At 41.1% G+C, this 17,250-nt stretch overlaps 1 protein-coding gene across 5 annotated transcripts in view; it reads right to left on the reverse strand.

Moving 5' to 3' along the window:
* Nucleotides 1–17,250, reverse strand: part of sema5ba (sema domain, seven thrombospondin repeats (type 1 and type 1-like), transmembrane domain (TM) and short cytoplasmic domain, (semaphorin) 5Ba) — a 142,364-nt gene that overhangs the window by 55,466 nt on the left and 69,648 nt on the right. For all 5 annotated transcript variants that reach the window (XR_011311943.1, XM_069720828.1, XM_069720827.1 and 2 more), the window contains exons 5-7: nucleotides 6,270–6,332; nucleotides 5,407–5,505; nucleotides 5,081–5,294 (exon numbers count right to left, since the gene is read on the reverse strand). Coding sequence is in view for 4 of the 5 variants with exons in the window: in XM_069720828.1 (XP_069576929.1) it covers nucleotides 5,081–5,294; nucleotides 5,407–5,505; nucleotides 6,270–6,332 (376 nt within the window). In the remaining variant the exon portion in view is untranslated. The remainder of the gene's footprint in view (nucleotides 1–5,080; nucleotides 5,295–5,406; nucleotides 5,506–6,269; nucleotides 6,333–17,250) is intronic.

Raw genomic sequence — 17,250 nt, forward strand, 5'->3', positions numbered from 1 at the left:
GGAAACAAAGACCATTCACGCTCTAATTCACGCCTAAGGGCTATTTGTTAATTTGGCAATGAACCTGACATGCATGTCTTTGGAAGTCGGAGAGAACCCTCACAGGCACAGGGAGAACATGCAGACTCCACATAGAAAGCTATAGCCTTAAATATTAGCCTTAAATAACTTCAGTCAGTCCAACCGGTGCAGGAATCCAGAAACTATTAAGGGCACATGTACGAGTTTTGGGGCTGGCCCTATCACACATGGACACTTTCACACTTCAGATTAACCATTCAACAACATTACTAAACGCCGACCACTTTTCCACCCTATGTATGACACTTGTGTTTTTGAGTCAAAGCCTTTTCGTATCTTTATTTAAATATTCCCAAACTAAATCCATCCATCCATTATCTATACTCGCTTTATCCTGTACAGGGTCCTGGGGGACTGGAGCCTATCCCAGCTGACTTTGGGCAAAGGCGGAGAACACCCTGACAGGTTGCATCACAGGGCCATTAACCTAGCACACATGTCTGTAGACTGTAGGAGGAAGCCGGATGACCCGGGGGAAACCTGCGCAAGCACAGGGAGAAAATGCAAACTACATGTTTTATTATAAATAAATAGGCTGTTATTTCTATCTGTAGCTTGGGCCTATTTAATTTGGTTGCTTTATTCTCAAAAGTTCCAAAAGAAGAAGGCATATGGGGAAATGCTCATTTGTTTGCTCCGTGTCATTTGTCATAACTTTCTTTGACATCATGATAGTTTTTTCTCAAGCAAGAAGCTCTTCAGCAAATGGACAAGCAGTTATAGAAGAAGCACCATGGGTTAAATGTGTGTGTGCACATTTAGTACGGGTGTGGTCGGAGAACAAGAAGAATATTTGCACCGGGGTAAATCACAGTTATGTTATGCTGCTGCGTGTTTATATAATACTAATTTTGTTTTTCCAAAGTCCTGGATCATGTTCAGTGTCAACTCTTTTTTTTTCTAGCAAAGATACACAGAATAGGATTATGACACTGACTGGGGTTCTCATTTTTTGCTAAGATAAGGAAAATACTACAGTTTTGGTTACTGGAAAAGTCAACTCATCCTAAACTCAACCTTCATTCTAATCACAGACACGTCTGTCAAAGAATTAACCATTCGTAAAAGCTTTATACGGTTAAATTTGACAGAAAAAGCTTTGAGGCAGCTCTTCTAGTAGCAATAAGGATTTATATGGAAATCATTTACCCTAAAAAACTGAGAATCACACACACAATCATTGAATCTCAGTAAAATCAAGAGTATTGTCCAACTGCAGTAGTGGGAGCTGCAGCAGTAAAAATAATTGTGGCAGTAAAGTCCGTTGCATACAACTGTATGAATATGACTGTATGTTACAAGTCAATTTATGGGTTAAGCAGCGGATGAACGAGCCACTGATGGAGGAGCAAAAAAGAAGCAGTTCATGCCAATCAGATAATACAGTGCTCCACCTGAACTAATTTTTCCCCCCAGGAGATGTCATAAATGGACATACTGTATGCAAAGTATTTCATTTGCAAAATATTCAGTGATACATTTTTACTTCCTTCCTTTCTTTTAACAAACGAAAAAGACGTTTTCTAATTCAAATCAGATGTATTCATTTTGAGGTTGAATGATCATGTGTTTGCATGGTTATACACAAGGATTGGGAATGCTCTTGCTTTTGTTTTATATCTGTTACTATATGTACCAAAACATACTTTCATGAAAGCTGCGAGGAGGTTGAAGGTGACTAAGAGACATATGAATAAATACAGTATACTGTTCCATTTAATGCAGACAATGTTTAGATTATTTCACAGGCAAATCTGAAGCTCTTTGTGACATTCAGATGCATGATGGGAAACAGTTGGTCAGCACCTGGCAGGCTACCAATCCAATAAGGGAACAGATTGATTGGATCCAGGACCCCCTCCCTGCCTTTGGTTCTCCTCCTGAACTGGAGAGGCTTAGAGCTGGAAATGAGATTTTCATTCACACCCCAAATCCACTGGGCACAGAACTCCACAACCCTCACAGAATCAGCCATGAAGCAAAGCAAGCTTTGACTGCTGGAGTGGAGGGCAACATGTGTGCTTGACTGTGTGTGCAGCCAGCTGTGATTGTGCGGATGAGGACACTATCTACTTTGCTACTCATCTTTGTGCCACTCACCTCCCATCTACATACTCTCCTTCTGTGTGTGTGTGTGTGTGTGTGTGTGTGTGTGTGTGTGTGTGTGTGTGTGTGTGTGTGTGTGTGTGTGTGTGTGTGTGTGTGTGTGTGTGTGTCATTTTAAAACACACACACACACTGCTGGGACACACTTGGAAGCAGATGCACCATGTCTACAGTCAATATACACATACAGTGTATATGATGAGAATCACAAAGTCGCATGAACACAGCAGAGTCCCTGCATGGCGTGAAGCATGCTGTGTGTTGTAATTTCACCCTCTCCCTGCTGTGAGGAATAATTACATCGCTCACTGACTTCTCAGTCTATCTTCTCTGCCTCTCTCTCATCCATCCTCTATCACACACACACACACACACACACACACACACACACACACACACACACACACACACACACACACACACACACACACACACACACACACACACACACACACACACACACACACACACACACACACACACACACACACACGTGTATTACTGGTTTCCCTTTATTCTGACAGAAGTTCACATCTTTCACATCCTCATCATAATGCAGTTTACCAAGCATGTGTGAATATTTGCTAATTTTAGGGTTTATGATTACCTGATTACGACATTAGTGAAATAAGATAATTATTAACAACTCAGATGATTAATTTATCAGTTTAATTTGAAAATATCCAGCTTTTCTAGCTTCTCAAATATTTGGCTTTACGTGTCATTGAAGAGTCAACAAATTTCAGCAATTTGAAAACATCTCCTTGGACTCTTTTGTCTTAAACTACACACAAAGTGCCATTACATTGCAGAACAACACCGCAAGGGTTGACTGAATCAGTGTTCAAACCTATTGTCACCAATCAAATGCCTGGCTAACTCACAGGATGCTATGCTAACGCTACCGCAATACCACATTGCTCATACACCAAAGTCAGACACAAGCTCGTACAAAGCCTCGGCAACACGGTGAGCGTGTGCAGTATCTCTCTGGGGTTATCGAGTGGACACCTCCCTTCACCGGCGTTTCGTCAAGTTCGGCCCACGACACCTCGGGAAGACTCAACCGCAGTCCTGGTGTCCCAGAACTTCTCCCCTCAATACTCACACCCACCGTCCCTTTTAAACTTGTTTAACAGCTCTAATGACGATCACGCAATGACTCATCCACCTTTACCCCGCCCCTCTATATCAGCCGAAAGTTCTCAATATCATCTTCTTTTCCTTTTCATACGTCTCATCTAAATGATCTTGCCACGGCGCTGGCAATAAAATACACTATTCACTGGTGTCCTGACCACAATACAATGTCTGGCCTCAGGCTGGCACAACTTATTCCTGGTGGAATCACAAGCTTTCAACTCAGATCTATCTGCATTTCAGTCCCTATCTCCCGTCCCTCTGTTTCATGTCACTGTAGATTCAACACATTTGGACAGCTGGTCAGGCAAAACAGGCAATTTGACGACTTCTCCTTGGACTCCAGGAAATACTGATTGCAATTGTTTTGTAAACTGTCATGTTCTTGATGTTTTGACATCAATGGATTATCTCAGACAATAAAACAGATTAAGGAACCGAAAAAGAAATCAATATCTGCGGCACTATTTACATTATGACAGAACCAGATGTTTTCTGACACAGCTGCTTGTCTTTTGTCCTAACAATAAAAGCAGAACATTTTTATATCAATCCAAGCTTTGAAAGTGCGTCAACTTTTGGTCATCCAACAGAAAATGAATTTGACCTTTACTTCCAAAACCACTGATGCTTAAAATAACTCCTCCCATCTCACCTCTCTACATGAATCCAGTTATCTAAGTGCTTCTGCATATCAAAGGAACTCGATGACAGCCCGCTCAGGGAAAGTCCATCTACATTTCTGCAGGAGTCAGAGATGTGTGTGAATGGATTTCTGCTGCAACGAGTTCACAGGAAAAGTCAGAGTGTCAGCAGCAGGGAGATTACTGACACCGACACTGGCAGGATTGACAGCATTTCATGTTTTCCGCCATTCTATAAATCCCACCAATTCCTATGCCTGACCTGTGCTGTGTGTTTCCACGTACAACTTCAAATCAACACAGTCTTTGTAATCCTTTGAGAAAACCCCTGTCGGATTGATCTATCTTAGCTGTAACAAAAGAGCCGATGGGGTTGGAAGGAAAAGTGCAGACTTGGCGCAGCCGCTGCTCCAGACAGGCCGAGGACAATGTTTAAAGAAACAGTAGAAAAATTCAGAGGGTGTTTAACACAATTTAACCTCGTGTGCGGTATCTGAAAAATGCAACACGGTTTTATAGCGCGATCAAATTACTGGTCCTGTTTGATTAAATTCTTCACCCCTGATACAAAACCGTAAAAAAATTACTGACCCCAAGAAACAACAACAGAGTAGCAAGTCAGACCACTCAAAGCGCCAGATTTTCTCTGCAGTATTTCTGCAGAACTTTGCATTTTAAATACACCAAAATAAACTCAAATCATCAAAAGCAAATGTTATAATCAATTCATTGTTAAAGTTACCAGCTGTGCCTGCTGGTCTGACCTACTCCAATGTGACACATGTTCAGCTCATCTCAGCTTTATATAATAGTAAATTTAATATCTTTGACTTATTAGACAGATATCAGTCAATTAACTGAAAAATATATAATTATTTGGTGATTAAATGTATAATTAGCTGCAGCACAAATGCGGCCTGGCTGCACTGACTGTCCCTCACAGCTTCAGTTTTATTTGCAGTGAATACCCTATGGAGGGTGGGCCAGACCCATATTCATGCCGTGAAATTGGGTCTGGTTCGTACCACGCTAGCACAGATGCAGAAGAACCCACAAAAGCAAATGATACTCAATTTGAGTTTCGATACGACAGTGTTTTGCTACTGTACCATTGAGCCATTTGGAGTTGTACTGGGCGGTCCGGAGAGGTGGCATCCCTCCAAGGCTTCGGTATATGACTGGGTCGCGGCCGGAGAAGTCGATGACGGTGGCGGCATACAGCTCCCCGCTCTCCGTCACCACTGCCGTGGAGTTGTGGCGAGGGTCGTACGGGCAGCGTGCCACGCCGTTCACACGCTCCAGCACGCTGCTCATGTTCCCCACCTGGGATGAATGAAAAGATAACGAGAAGAAAATGTAGAGCAGCAGGTCAAATCTAGAGTGATTTCACTGTTTTTCCACAAGATGACACACCCACATACACACTCCACTGTACCTCTCGGGAAATACATAGTGGCTGGAAAGCATTGGTTCCACAGGTCATGACCTCAGTCTTGTTCACCAGCAGGACTCTGATGTAGTTCTGACATTCAATCTGCACGGAAGTCAAGGGAAGAAGAAAGAAATTAGAGTCGAGCAAAAGCTGAGGTGGTTTGCTAAATACTCGTGGACGTGTTGCTGAGAAGGACAATAGACCAAGTCTTCTGGTGCTCGACTGGCATGCAATCAAAAGTAATTCAGTGTCTGCAGCTTTCGCTCCTGTAGGTCTATTGTTCGAAAATATGGATACTTGTTTGCAACTAAGTGGAATCCCATTTGTGACATCGACAAACGCCCAACAATAAGTCAAGTACGCCCTTAGTAAAAAGAATCAAATCTGCTTTAACAAAGCCATGAAAATTATTTATTGATCTTTTGCGGTAAAAACAGGTAATTGTCATGATGCGGGACAGAAAACTGTCTGTCTGTTTTGTGTATTTGGAGTCATTCTTCGCTCAGTGGGCACAGTGGGCACAGTGGGAGATAAAGATGCTGTTGCAATCAGTTCTCAGAAAATAATCTAAATAACACAACTGATGGCAGTGATTGCTATCAGACATATTTGACTGAAAGTTCTTTTGAGTGTCTCAGTATCTCAACCCGAGGCTGTCTTGTGCACATTTTCCTACCCTTCCCATTGCCTTCTCTGCGCTGCAAAAAAACAACTCTTGATTGAAGTGTCTGAAATAGCTGTTGTGTACAGAGCCCTCCCATGAGGCCCACAAGAGTCGCAACAGCCAACAGATATCAAAATGGCCTCCCTGTGTGCCAGGCAGCGCTGACATGAAGTGTTGTAATTGGGGGCGTGATCGAGGTTACCTCTGTTTTGCCTTTGCTCTGACAGGACCTCCTGGTTTCCTCGTCCGGTGCCCATTCTGTCGCCTAGGAAACAAAAACAAGAAAAAAAAAAAATGTCAAAGAAGGCCGAAAAAGCACTCAGCTGAGTCCTTCAGACACCACAACAGTTACGCAACAACTGACTGTTGCTAATACTGTAGGCATGCTCAAAAAGATGCATGAAAGGACTTTAACCTCATTGCTGTTTGTTTATTGTGTAAACATGACGACCGGCCTGCCAGCCAAGAGCTCATTTGAGGGTAGCGGGCGAGGCACGCAACGAGGCAGCTGAAGGACCGAGGGCAGCATTATCATGTAAATAGCTTTTTCTCTATCTTCCTCTCCTTTCTTCTTCTCCTCTGCCTCTCAGAAAGTTTGCAGCACTCACCTCCACCCGCCCCCATTACTACTACAGGCCAATTATATCCCCGTTGATGGTTATGTCTCGGGCTTAATTATGGATTCAGGCGGCAAGCACTGCGAACACACTAAAGCATGTGCATACACACAGGCTACTTGGCCACCAGAGCGGCACTGGCTCTTGTTAAGAGGTTTGAGAAATGTCCCTCACTTGGCAATGAAGTTCATACGAGCAGGTGCCAGAGGACCCCCTGTTGTGTGTCACTGGCCTCATTTTACTCATCCTCCCCCATCTCATCCTCTTCTTTGATCTCACTGCCCGAGAAGGTGGGTTAGCTACAATGTCTAAAAAGTCTGCCATCGTATAAAATCAATCAGTCGCCATCTTTCTAGCTTTTTATATTTATTTATTTATTTGTCTGTCTCCCAAAGGGATCACTGTCGTGCACAAGAGATAATCATCGAGATCGAGATTACAAACCGCCTTTTCCAGGACAATCGGCAAGCGGGACAAAGTTGTGACCCAAAATTCGACACAAGCCTGCCAACTGAGGCCAACCAAGAGTCAACACCAAACTAGGTCAGAATACCAGGAGCCAAACGGAGGACTCAAACAAACATGAAACTCCAGAGTAAAAAGAAATAAATCTGATCCACACTGTAGCTCGTCCTAAGTCCAATATGCAGTCTTGGTCAATTTCATTTTTCATGTGTGAATTTGTCCTGCGGTAATAGGGCGTAACTCATGTTCGTTTCCGGATCTTCATTCGGCTTTAATTAAAGCTCGGCGGAAGAGGCTAAAAACTGTACAGCCCTGAGACTCAGAGGAGAGGAATTCTGCAGGGAAAATATAGTTTTGAGTTAATCAAATCTTTTTAGATTCTCAGCAAAGAGAATGGAGCTCTTTAAGAATTTAAATGGAAATAAAACATTATAAGCACATTTAATGAGAACTTAAGGGAACTGCCAAAACCATTCTGAAGACAAAACGTGGAGTTTAAATCCACTGAGTATATAAATAGATCTCTTATTTCACAGATCATGGAGTTTATCAACTGTGCTTGCAGGAGTGGAAGTTCATGATTTTGGATGATTAGCCTCTGCATAAATTCTTGCTAATGAGTGAAAACACCAGACTGAACCGTGCAATCCACTACTTAATGAGCTGGGCAAACATCTGCACATTGTCCTGGGATTTCTTTTTTTTTTTGCTTTTCCACTAAGCCTATGTTCATAGACAAATTCATGACTCTGTGATTGTATTTTTGATTGCACTGCCAGAACAGTTTCTGCTGCCAAAACACTGCAGGGGGAACATAGTTTCCCCCACATTTTAAATGTCAGTCTTGATTGTTTTAAATGCAACTTTAAGCTCCACGCCTCAACATTGTGTCTACATTAGCACTGAATCAAATGACTTTATCTAACTGAGAATGTTTCCAGTTGTGTGTTTACTGTATTGGACATGAACATTAAGTGTTTATGATTCTGTGGATATCTGTATGATTTTGTGTTTATTGTGTTCAGGCTGTGAAAACGAATCTTCCTTGGGACAATAACAGCTTTTCTGTTATGTTTTGCTGTTTAGCCCCTTTTAGCTTTTTTTTTTTTTACTTCACAAAAAAATTCACTGTGGCTCAAACTCAGTGCTCTCATCAGCTTTAGTTCCAGCAGCAGCAGAAAGCTGTTTTCAGTAGACATAAATCCTTATCCACCACCAAACCGTGGTGTGTCTAATCTACCAAATTAGAGTTAAAAACTGGACTTTGATTCATCCAGTGGACACAAACATGACTCCAACACGTTCACCAAAACAGCTTTATACATTGAGGCTGTGTGTCACTTTGGTTCTTTTGCCTTCTAGTGGCTAAACCCTTTACAATAATAAATATTTCAATCTGTGTTAAAGCTAGGTTATTGGCACTTTTGCCATCATAGGGCATAAATTATATAATTGTATTTTAAGTGATCTGAGAACAATAGACTTCTGCACCTCCTCTCAGCTCTATAGTCAGACTTTAGAAAACGTTACCTGTGATGGAGACTTTAGGCCAATCAGGGGTCATTTCAGAGAGAGGGCGTTTCTATTGGCTGATCTACAAATGCTGATGCGTGTGCACTTCCTTCAGATATTAAGGCTGATTCAGTGGCAGAAAATCCTGGGGAAAAAAATTGCCATTGTAGCATTGTCAACAACTAGGGGAAGTTGATTTAATTGATTTCTGGCCACTTAAGGACACCATTAACAGACTTAGAAACACTATCACACTCATACATTTAGACTGTTGATTAAAATCATCCTAAAAGTCTGTTTTCATCTAAACCAATTCCTAAAGGTAATATCTGTTACTTAAACTACACAATGCTCCAGTATGTTTGCCAGCTGCTTGCTCACTTTTTTGCTGACTGTAAACAAGGTTGATGAGAGCTGTAAGAGTAAATCAAGACAACAACAAAAAGGCTAAAAGGCACTAAAACGTTTTACAGAGAAGAGGAGAACTGCTGAGTGAGGTTGTCACTCCAGATAGCTCATTACACGTCGTAATTTGTTCCAATGTAAATACTCATTATAGCAGCGACAACAAAGCTAATCGAAACTTAAAAACCATGGAAAACCTCTGTGACCATACAGTACATGAGTGCAGGTTAGAAGGCGAAACCAAGACAAATCTATTTTAAGTTCCTGCTGCTGATAGAACAACAGTAAGTGGGCTCTGGCCCATATTGATAGTTACATCTCATCTTCCTGTCTCCCAAAGCAGCTTCCTTCAATTAACCTGCCTCAGACTGCACTGGAGAAAGAGACGGCAGCAGGGGACAGCTATATAAAGTAAACTGTGATTAAAATGAAACTTGAGCTCCAGACACTGAGCACGAAGGGGAAATAAAAATACCGAAGTAGCCAACGCGCTCTGCAGGAGCTTGACTGTCTGCTTGTGCTGCCGCCAAACAGGATGCCGACAGTCAACAACCTGAAATCCACTTCCACCAAGCACAGCGAACAGCATGGCACCTGCCATTCATAGAGTGGCCCCGCCCCCTCCGCAGCGCTCCAACACTCTGCCTGTTGAAATGAAAACACTGCTCCTCCACAGTCCCTGCCTGTCAGCCCGTGACAGCCTGGGGACTGATGGAATGACGTCATTGTAAATACACACACACACACACACACACACACACACACACACACACACACACACACACACACACACACACACACACACACACACACACACACACACACACACACACACACACACACACACACACACACACACGCAGGGAGATGGATGCCTTTGCGATGAATCATGGCTTGGAGCATTACCATCTTTTCGGCAGGGCCCCGTCTCCAAGGATCCCCGTCGGCTTAACCCGCTGACCTTCACCAGAAAGTGCCGCCCTCCCCCTCCTCCCCTCTCTCTGTCCATCTCCTCTTCTTCACACCACTTTGGAACAAAGCCACACTCACACAGAGCCTATGAGAATACCAATTCTGCCTCGACATCCTCTCAAATTCCTTCCCTCTGTACCAAACCGTGAAAGGCCCGACTGCCATCAGCAGCATGAATAAAAGCTGTACACTGTGTCTGCAGGAGCAGTGAGAGATGAATTCCATGTTGATTTAAAGGTTCTTGTTTAATGTGTAATTATTCATTTGTAATGGAGAACAGCTCAGTGCGCAGTCCGACCTCTAAACATAGAGCTGAAATTATACTAAGAAAAAGGAGAAAACAGCAACAAGCTGATACTAAAGATTAAAAAAAAAAGGAAAAGACAATGCAACAAGGCAGACGTTTTGCCAAATGTACCTATTTAGACCCACCACCTGTAACCTGTGTTCATGTTTGGTTCGGCAGACAAACTCACAGGTTAAAAGAATAGTTTGACATTACGGAAAATACACTTATTTACACACAAGTGGCAGATGAGAGGATTAACAAAACTCATAAATCTGCAGATTAAATTACACTCCAACCAAAGATACCAGCAATCTCTGAGGCTCACTAAATACCCCATTATATATTTTTTTGATTAATATATATAAAAACAGATGTCTAAAACCAAATAGCCATTTTAAAGGGTTGATCTTGCCTGTCTAGCTTCATATTGGCCATACAGACATTAGAGTGCCAACAGTCTTTTTATATACTCTGTTGGAAAGAAAGCTAATAAACATGTTTGATAATGTGTGTCAAGATAAAAAAAAAAGTGTGGTTGCAGTTAGAAGAAACTTGTGTTGATTATTAGTAGAGATAGAGAACAAACAACCATCTTTCATGTCAAAATTACTCTCTACCGCCACCCTCCCCCCCTTCTCACATGTCCGCCAGATGGGGTTATATTGTATTCTACCTCAGACACTACTGACAGTGATCCACTGCCAACTTAGCTGCAGTATGCCGATGTCTGCTGGATGTGTGGGTGGAGGCATCTCATGAAAACACAGCTCTTTTCTCACACTTTCTTTAGACGGCAGATGTATGTTTTGCATCTGCGAAGAGCGAAATCCACTTTAAATGATTTTATAATGTGTTTTACTTATCTATATAAGTCACTTTTCCCTTGAAGTCCAAGAAGAAGGAGAGGGAATGCTTTTGTTTTATCTTTCTAATATGCAATATTCACAAAACATAGATAACGATAAAATGGCTTACTGTTCACTGGTAAGTACAGTACAATTATATGTTAACACCAAGGGCTGATTATCATTAAAACATGATTCAATACCTTGACGTTGAAATGGGTTCTTGTTCTTTAATTCTTTTGGTACCAATCTTACAAATTAATTTCAAGAAAAAGAAAATTATATTTCACTGAACAGTACAAATAATTATCTTCCATGCAGTTTAGAGGGGGAGAATGTAACCCAGGTGGATTGCTGTGGGTACAATAACAGATGTTCCCTGAACACCTCAAATGCCATCACTAGATACTAGCCAGCCGGCTACACACTCTGAAGCCTACAGTTTCTGCGATGCACACAACTCAGACAGGTGCGTGGCAAGTTACTAGTTTGTTCTAATGTTAGATTTACTGAGATTTACATAAAAAGTTATTTTATCTGCATGTTTTTGTCTGCGGTGCCACACATCCCAAAGGCGGTGGCTCACTGATGCTAATGAGATTTACTGCTGCTTAAACATTGCAATGTTGTTATCCTTTTTTAAAACAAAAATGTGAGGATGTACTTAAGGAATTAAAATGAGTTCTATAGCCCTTATCATGAAGGAGCTGCAAAAGTAAATACAAAACTTTAATCACGGTTCTTAATGCACAAAATTAAAGACAGTTAAAGACTCATCTGTTAAAGACTCATCTGTGTTCTAAGTTAGTGCCATTTTTCATTTCCAAATACAGCCCAAGGCCACAGATTTTTTTTGGTGCCTGTAGTCTCAGATGCATGTTAGAGTTAATTTCCCCCCATTAGTAAAGCCAACAACCATGTACAATCCCTGCTATCAATTCAGCCTCCGAACCTGGGTCTGACACTCCATTTCTCCCAATTTCACCTCTCCTTACACACAATAAGAATATTTGGCCCCCGGCATCTTTCTTAAAGGAGGGAAGACGGTGGGGGGAAAAACATGAATTTTTTATGGGCAAATAAAATTGCAGAAAATACAATTAGTAGCAGGATGGAGGATTCATCACTTTTACTGCATAAAGATGGTGTCTGGGCACCAAAATGAATTCTATTTTTACGAGAAAAGTAGAGAAAGAAGGGGGGTGAGCTGGGGGGGGGGGGGCGAGCGGGAACCACTAATGAAGTAAAGAGACTCTGCGAGCAGCGGTCCCTGCAAATGTGGTCGTTTCTGAAATGTGGTGCTGTGTTGATAAGGCCGCCTCTCACTGACACACTGCTAACATCATGTGTGACAACTAATTATAACTCATGAATATTGTAAATAAGTGTGTCAGAGGAGTAATGGTTGTTTGAATAGGAGCTGTCTGACACTTGTTCCAGTCAAGATAGATTTGTGTATCACTGAGGGGGGGTTGGAACTAACTGGTGTGAGTTTAGTCAAGAAAAGCATTAAAAATGCTTCTTTTTTTTTTTAAACATAATTTTAACATAGAGCCTAATAATTTCTGTAAGTATGAAGGCTTAGAATATTTTAGGAGAACGTTTCCTTGAAAAATGTATTTAAATCAACAAAATTTTAAATGGTCTTTTGGCAAAGATCTTTAAAATCTGTCATTGCTGGAGAAAATGTCTGCGTAGCTCAAAGCAGTGTTTATATTTATTTATATATTTATAGAGCTAAACATGCAGTGTCATCAAGAATGTCATCAATAAAATCAAGGGAGAATTGGCTCAGAGTATCAGAGTATTAGTATGGATCTGTTGTGGTAGAAATGTTTGGACAAGACTTCACCAACCACAGCACAAACAAATCACTGAAATTGAAAAAAAAACCAGCTGAAATTGATCCAAATCACAGCTCTACCACAGCTTGGCTGATGCTTTACTGTGTGAGGTCCTTGTTCATTTTACACATTCACAACACTGTTAAATTTCAAAGTATTAAATTGCTCTAATTTAATTTATACAGTACTAGAAACAGACACATCTTTATTGGTCCTCATGTTTATACTGTCATAGTAAATAACTTTATTATTAGATGTACTTCCATATAAAAAAAAAGGCTACAGATTTGGTATTGTGCAATTTTCATGCCATTTCCTGCCACCACTAAATGAGAGACTTCATTCGTTGACCAAATGCAAATAAATTAAGGAATAGACAAATATATCCCACATTGTTTAAATGCACTTATATAAACAGACAGATATAGAGTTTCCAAAGCCACAAAACCACAGATGGATAAAACATGACTTTCAACAAGCCTTTTGTTTCGCAACTCATTGTCTCTTAACACTGATCCATGGACACACCCACATCCTCTCCTTTGTGTTTCACACCAACAGTGTCTATTCACAATCATCTCCACATACACTTGATAACCACAAGCTCATCTGCTCATACCTCTCTCCGTCAAAAATGCACTCCGACAGGCTGAATCAGAGCAGCCAGAGGTCATTAACCTCCACCTCCATCTACATACTGCTGCAGACATGCAGGGAGGCAGTCGGAGTGTGTAGGCACGTTCAGCACACAGCACATTTTTAAAACTCTGACTAAATGTTCATATTGTTCATAACTTGATGCAGGTAGACAGGCAGGTCACAAACAGCCTTTCAGCCATGAACACAAAACTTCAAACACTCCTGACAACTTTCAGACTGACTTCAAACATGAAAAGCAGCATTTAGACAAATATTTCTTCCCAAAGCACAACGTATCCTCTGTAGATTAAAATACAGAGTCCAGTTCAACAGATATGCCTGACTACTCCCATAAAGATAACTAAATTTCACAGTGTTCTGTCTGCCGTGGCTTTGACAGAGCTGGATAGTGAACTTCATTATGCTTCAGTAGTTCAGTACTCAGCTCCAGACCCCAAAATATCACCATCGCACCAAATACGATTACGTGAAATGCTCAGGCAAGCTTCTTGTCTGTTCACATATTCTTTGACCAGATCATGTAAGGCAAAGCTGATTGTAGTTCAAGTTCTTCTTTGAGTGCTCATGTTGAGAAAACAACACTGATCTTTTGAGATGATCTGATTTCATCGTAGAAAAGACTTTTATCCCCATCAGCCCTTGGCTGTTTTCAGGGTCATTTACTTTTAAGGTCTAATCTTGGTCATTATAGTGGCAAGCCAATCATGCTATATCTTGTACTTATTAAAACTATGCCAAGATAATACTAGTGTTATATCAAAGGAAAATTATGACATTTTTACATTCAACTCGCAATAAAATGCTGGCAGTAGAGATATTTGTTCATAGGGGACAAACAAAAACATGTATTTATCTGGTGAACGTTTATTTTTCTGCACAATTTCTGCCTTATCCGAGACTCACAGTGGAGATTGACAGGAAATAAAAGGGAATGACATGCAGCAATGGTTTCGGCCAGCCTGGATCCAAACTCACCACTCAGGGATTATGTGCCCATGTGATATGCATGCTAACCACTTTGCTATTGGGATGCCCCTCATATACATAATTTTGTTGTTTTTCATACAAAGTGACATGTAATGCCTGCAGTATGCTGGAGACAATACACAAATCAGCTGTGATTTCAAAACTTGATTAATTGGCAACACTTTGTGGCACCGAGGAGCAGTCAGTAGCATCAGATATGGTACCTTGTGAAGTGATAGAGACTTCATGACTTATTCAACTGTGAAGCAGGAGTTTGAAAATCAGCGAGCAAATTAATAAAGATGTGCAGACAGTTGATCTGTAACATGATCGTACATTTTTAATATGTGACTATTATCATTACAAAGGTCCAGATCCACTCGGTCTTGTGATGCGTGTTCCATATTTATGCAGTGATGAGTTCATGAGTAATTCAAACAAGAGTAGTGGGTGTGGAGATGGACACAGAGCTGCATGCAGATTGTAACTATGATTAAGTCTGATGTAACTTCAGAGTCATTTTTCTAACCAACATTTCATCGCACAGACTGGCATCATTGGAAAAGCACAAATTACTGTTTCATTTATATGTGCTGCACCTCGCTCTGATGATAGTATACAAGAGGTATCCAAGTGGCACCATTAACTTATATTGTCTAACAGTAATACTGTAGGAAGCTCAGGTATAGTGGCAGCATGGATAAGGAACGGAGAAGGGAGGCTGCGAGACACTCTGGTCTAACATTCAATTTGTTCCTGTACAAGTGTTGCTGGAGTTTTAACCTCAGACTTTTTCCTTCTCCGTGCACCTTGGCAGTCGGGGAAGTTGTGCCAGAAACCTCCATCCTGCAACAGGGAAGAGGACCCACATGCAGATAGGCAAAGCTCTTTGAACCCGAGGGACTCCATGTCAATGAACAAGCTTACGGACAGGCAGTGGATCTAAATATAGATTCAAACCACTGGCAGGCTTTCTAGAATGAGAACAAAATACATTCATGCAGGAACAGCTGAAACACCAGGGCAAGGAAGCAACATAAGAAAGGTGACAAAGGGGAACAAGAAGGCGGCCAGAAACAAATACACTCGTTCAAATGTAATTAACATTCAAATTGTAATGACCTGTTCGAATCCCAAATTTACATTCTTTATGCACAGCAGATTGTTTTAAGTACTTTACCTTCTCATCCAGCACAGGGCGCTCTAACAAATCACCATCAGACTGACCTATTGTAACCCCTATTTGACCCAATATGATCATAGTTGTTGATCGGAAGAAGGTAAAACGGAGGACACCAGCAAGCAAAGCCGTGTAGAGCGAACAATAATGACAGCATCTGAGAAGCAGTGTGTGTAAGTATTTTGGGTTCTACACCGTAGATGGCAAAGAAACTAACAAAACATATTGCTGTGACGTCAACACCCAAGTGAGGCAGACACCTCGGACCAGTGGTGGGGTGGGGTGTTCCAATCAATTAGAACAAATTGCTTTTAATTCGATATTTGTTCATATTTGCATTAGGCAAGGGGGTAGCTCTAAGGGCATCGGTGGACATGTGGGTAATAACATGGTCTGGATATTACAAGAAAATCCTTCAGCTATACAAGAAGACAAAAGAATGAAAGCTGACTTTAAGTCCATATTGTAGCAGTATAACATGCATTAAAAAGCTGTTAAAGACATTGAACAGTTGTTTTTTTATTGAAAAATAATGGATTTGCAATACACAGTCCTAAATGAGCAAAATCAAATATACTTTATAATATTCTCAAGTGGACGCAGTGTCATCCATGTTAACAATAAACAAGCTGGTCACAAAAGGAGAACAAAGAGTTGAACAAGATTGTTCCAATGGATATATACGTAAAAGCAGTAAAAACATGCTTCCACGAGTGATGACTTTTTAAAATATAATTAAAATATAAAGTATCAGTTCTCTAGTCAGAGTACAACAAAAAGGATGGAAGTAACCAGAAGTGAGAACAGGGAGCGGTTTTCTCCCCCTCTAATGTTTAAGTGTTGAGCTGAATACATTGTTTGGTTCAGTATGAGCTAACGTGTGGTAGCCCACTCACCATGCTGCTGCCTCCCACTCACTGTAATTCCACATTAGGGAGGCTTGCAGGTGAAGGCAGACAGTCTCTCCATGACCAACCAACCAGCACAGTGGATTATTCCTAGTCTTCCTCAAACACTTACTGTACTGTGTGCACCCACACAAGTGCAGAGAGAGAGACGCCGGTAATACAGATGAATGTGCACACTAACATAAAGCTAAGGCACGTAGCGTCTACACGGGGAGTGAATCATTTCAGATTTTGTATAAAAAAGAAAAGATTTGAGAAGATAGAATTCTGTGGGTCAAAATTCAAAGAAAAAATTATCAATTGGTGAGAAGTTATTGTCTAAAGCTCAGCTTTTCAACTCTGCAGAAAGAAACACAACCTTCTTAAGTGTGTGAATTTAAATCCACAAGAAAATAATTGGAACAAACTAAAACAATGAGGCGCATGCACACATGGAGGTACCATTGCAAACACATTCTGTATGCCATTAGAAGCAGCTTCTCTTTCCCAGCTGGATGGCCAAAGCTGCAGCACATTACAG

Source organism: Brachyistius frenatus, unplaced genomic scaffold, assembly GCF_029030835.1.
Source record: "Brachyistius frenatus isolate BFR_SWC_R1_liver_20210118 unplaced genomic scaffold, ASM2903083v1 Contig_252, whole genome shotgun sequence".
Lineage (NCBI taxonomy): Eukaryota > Metazoa > Chordata > Actinopteri > Embiotocidae > Brachyistius > Brachyistius frenatus.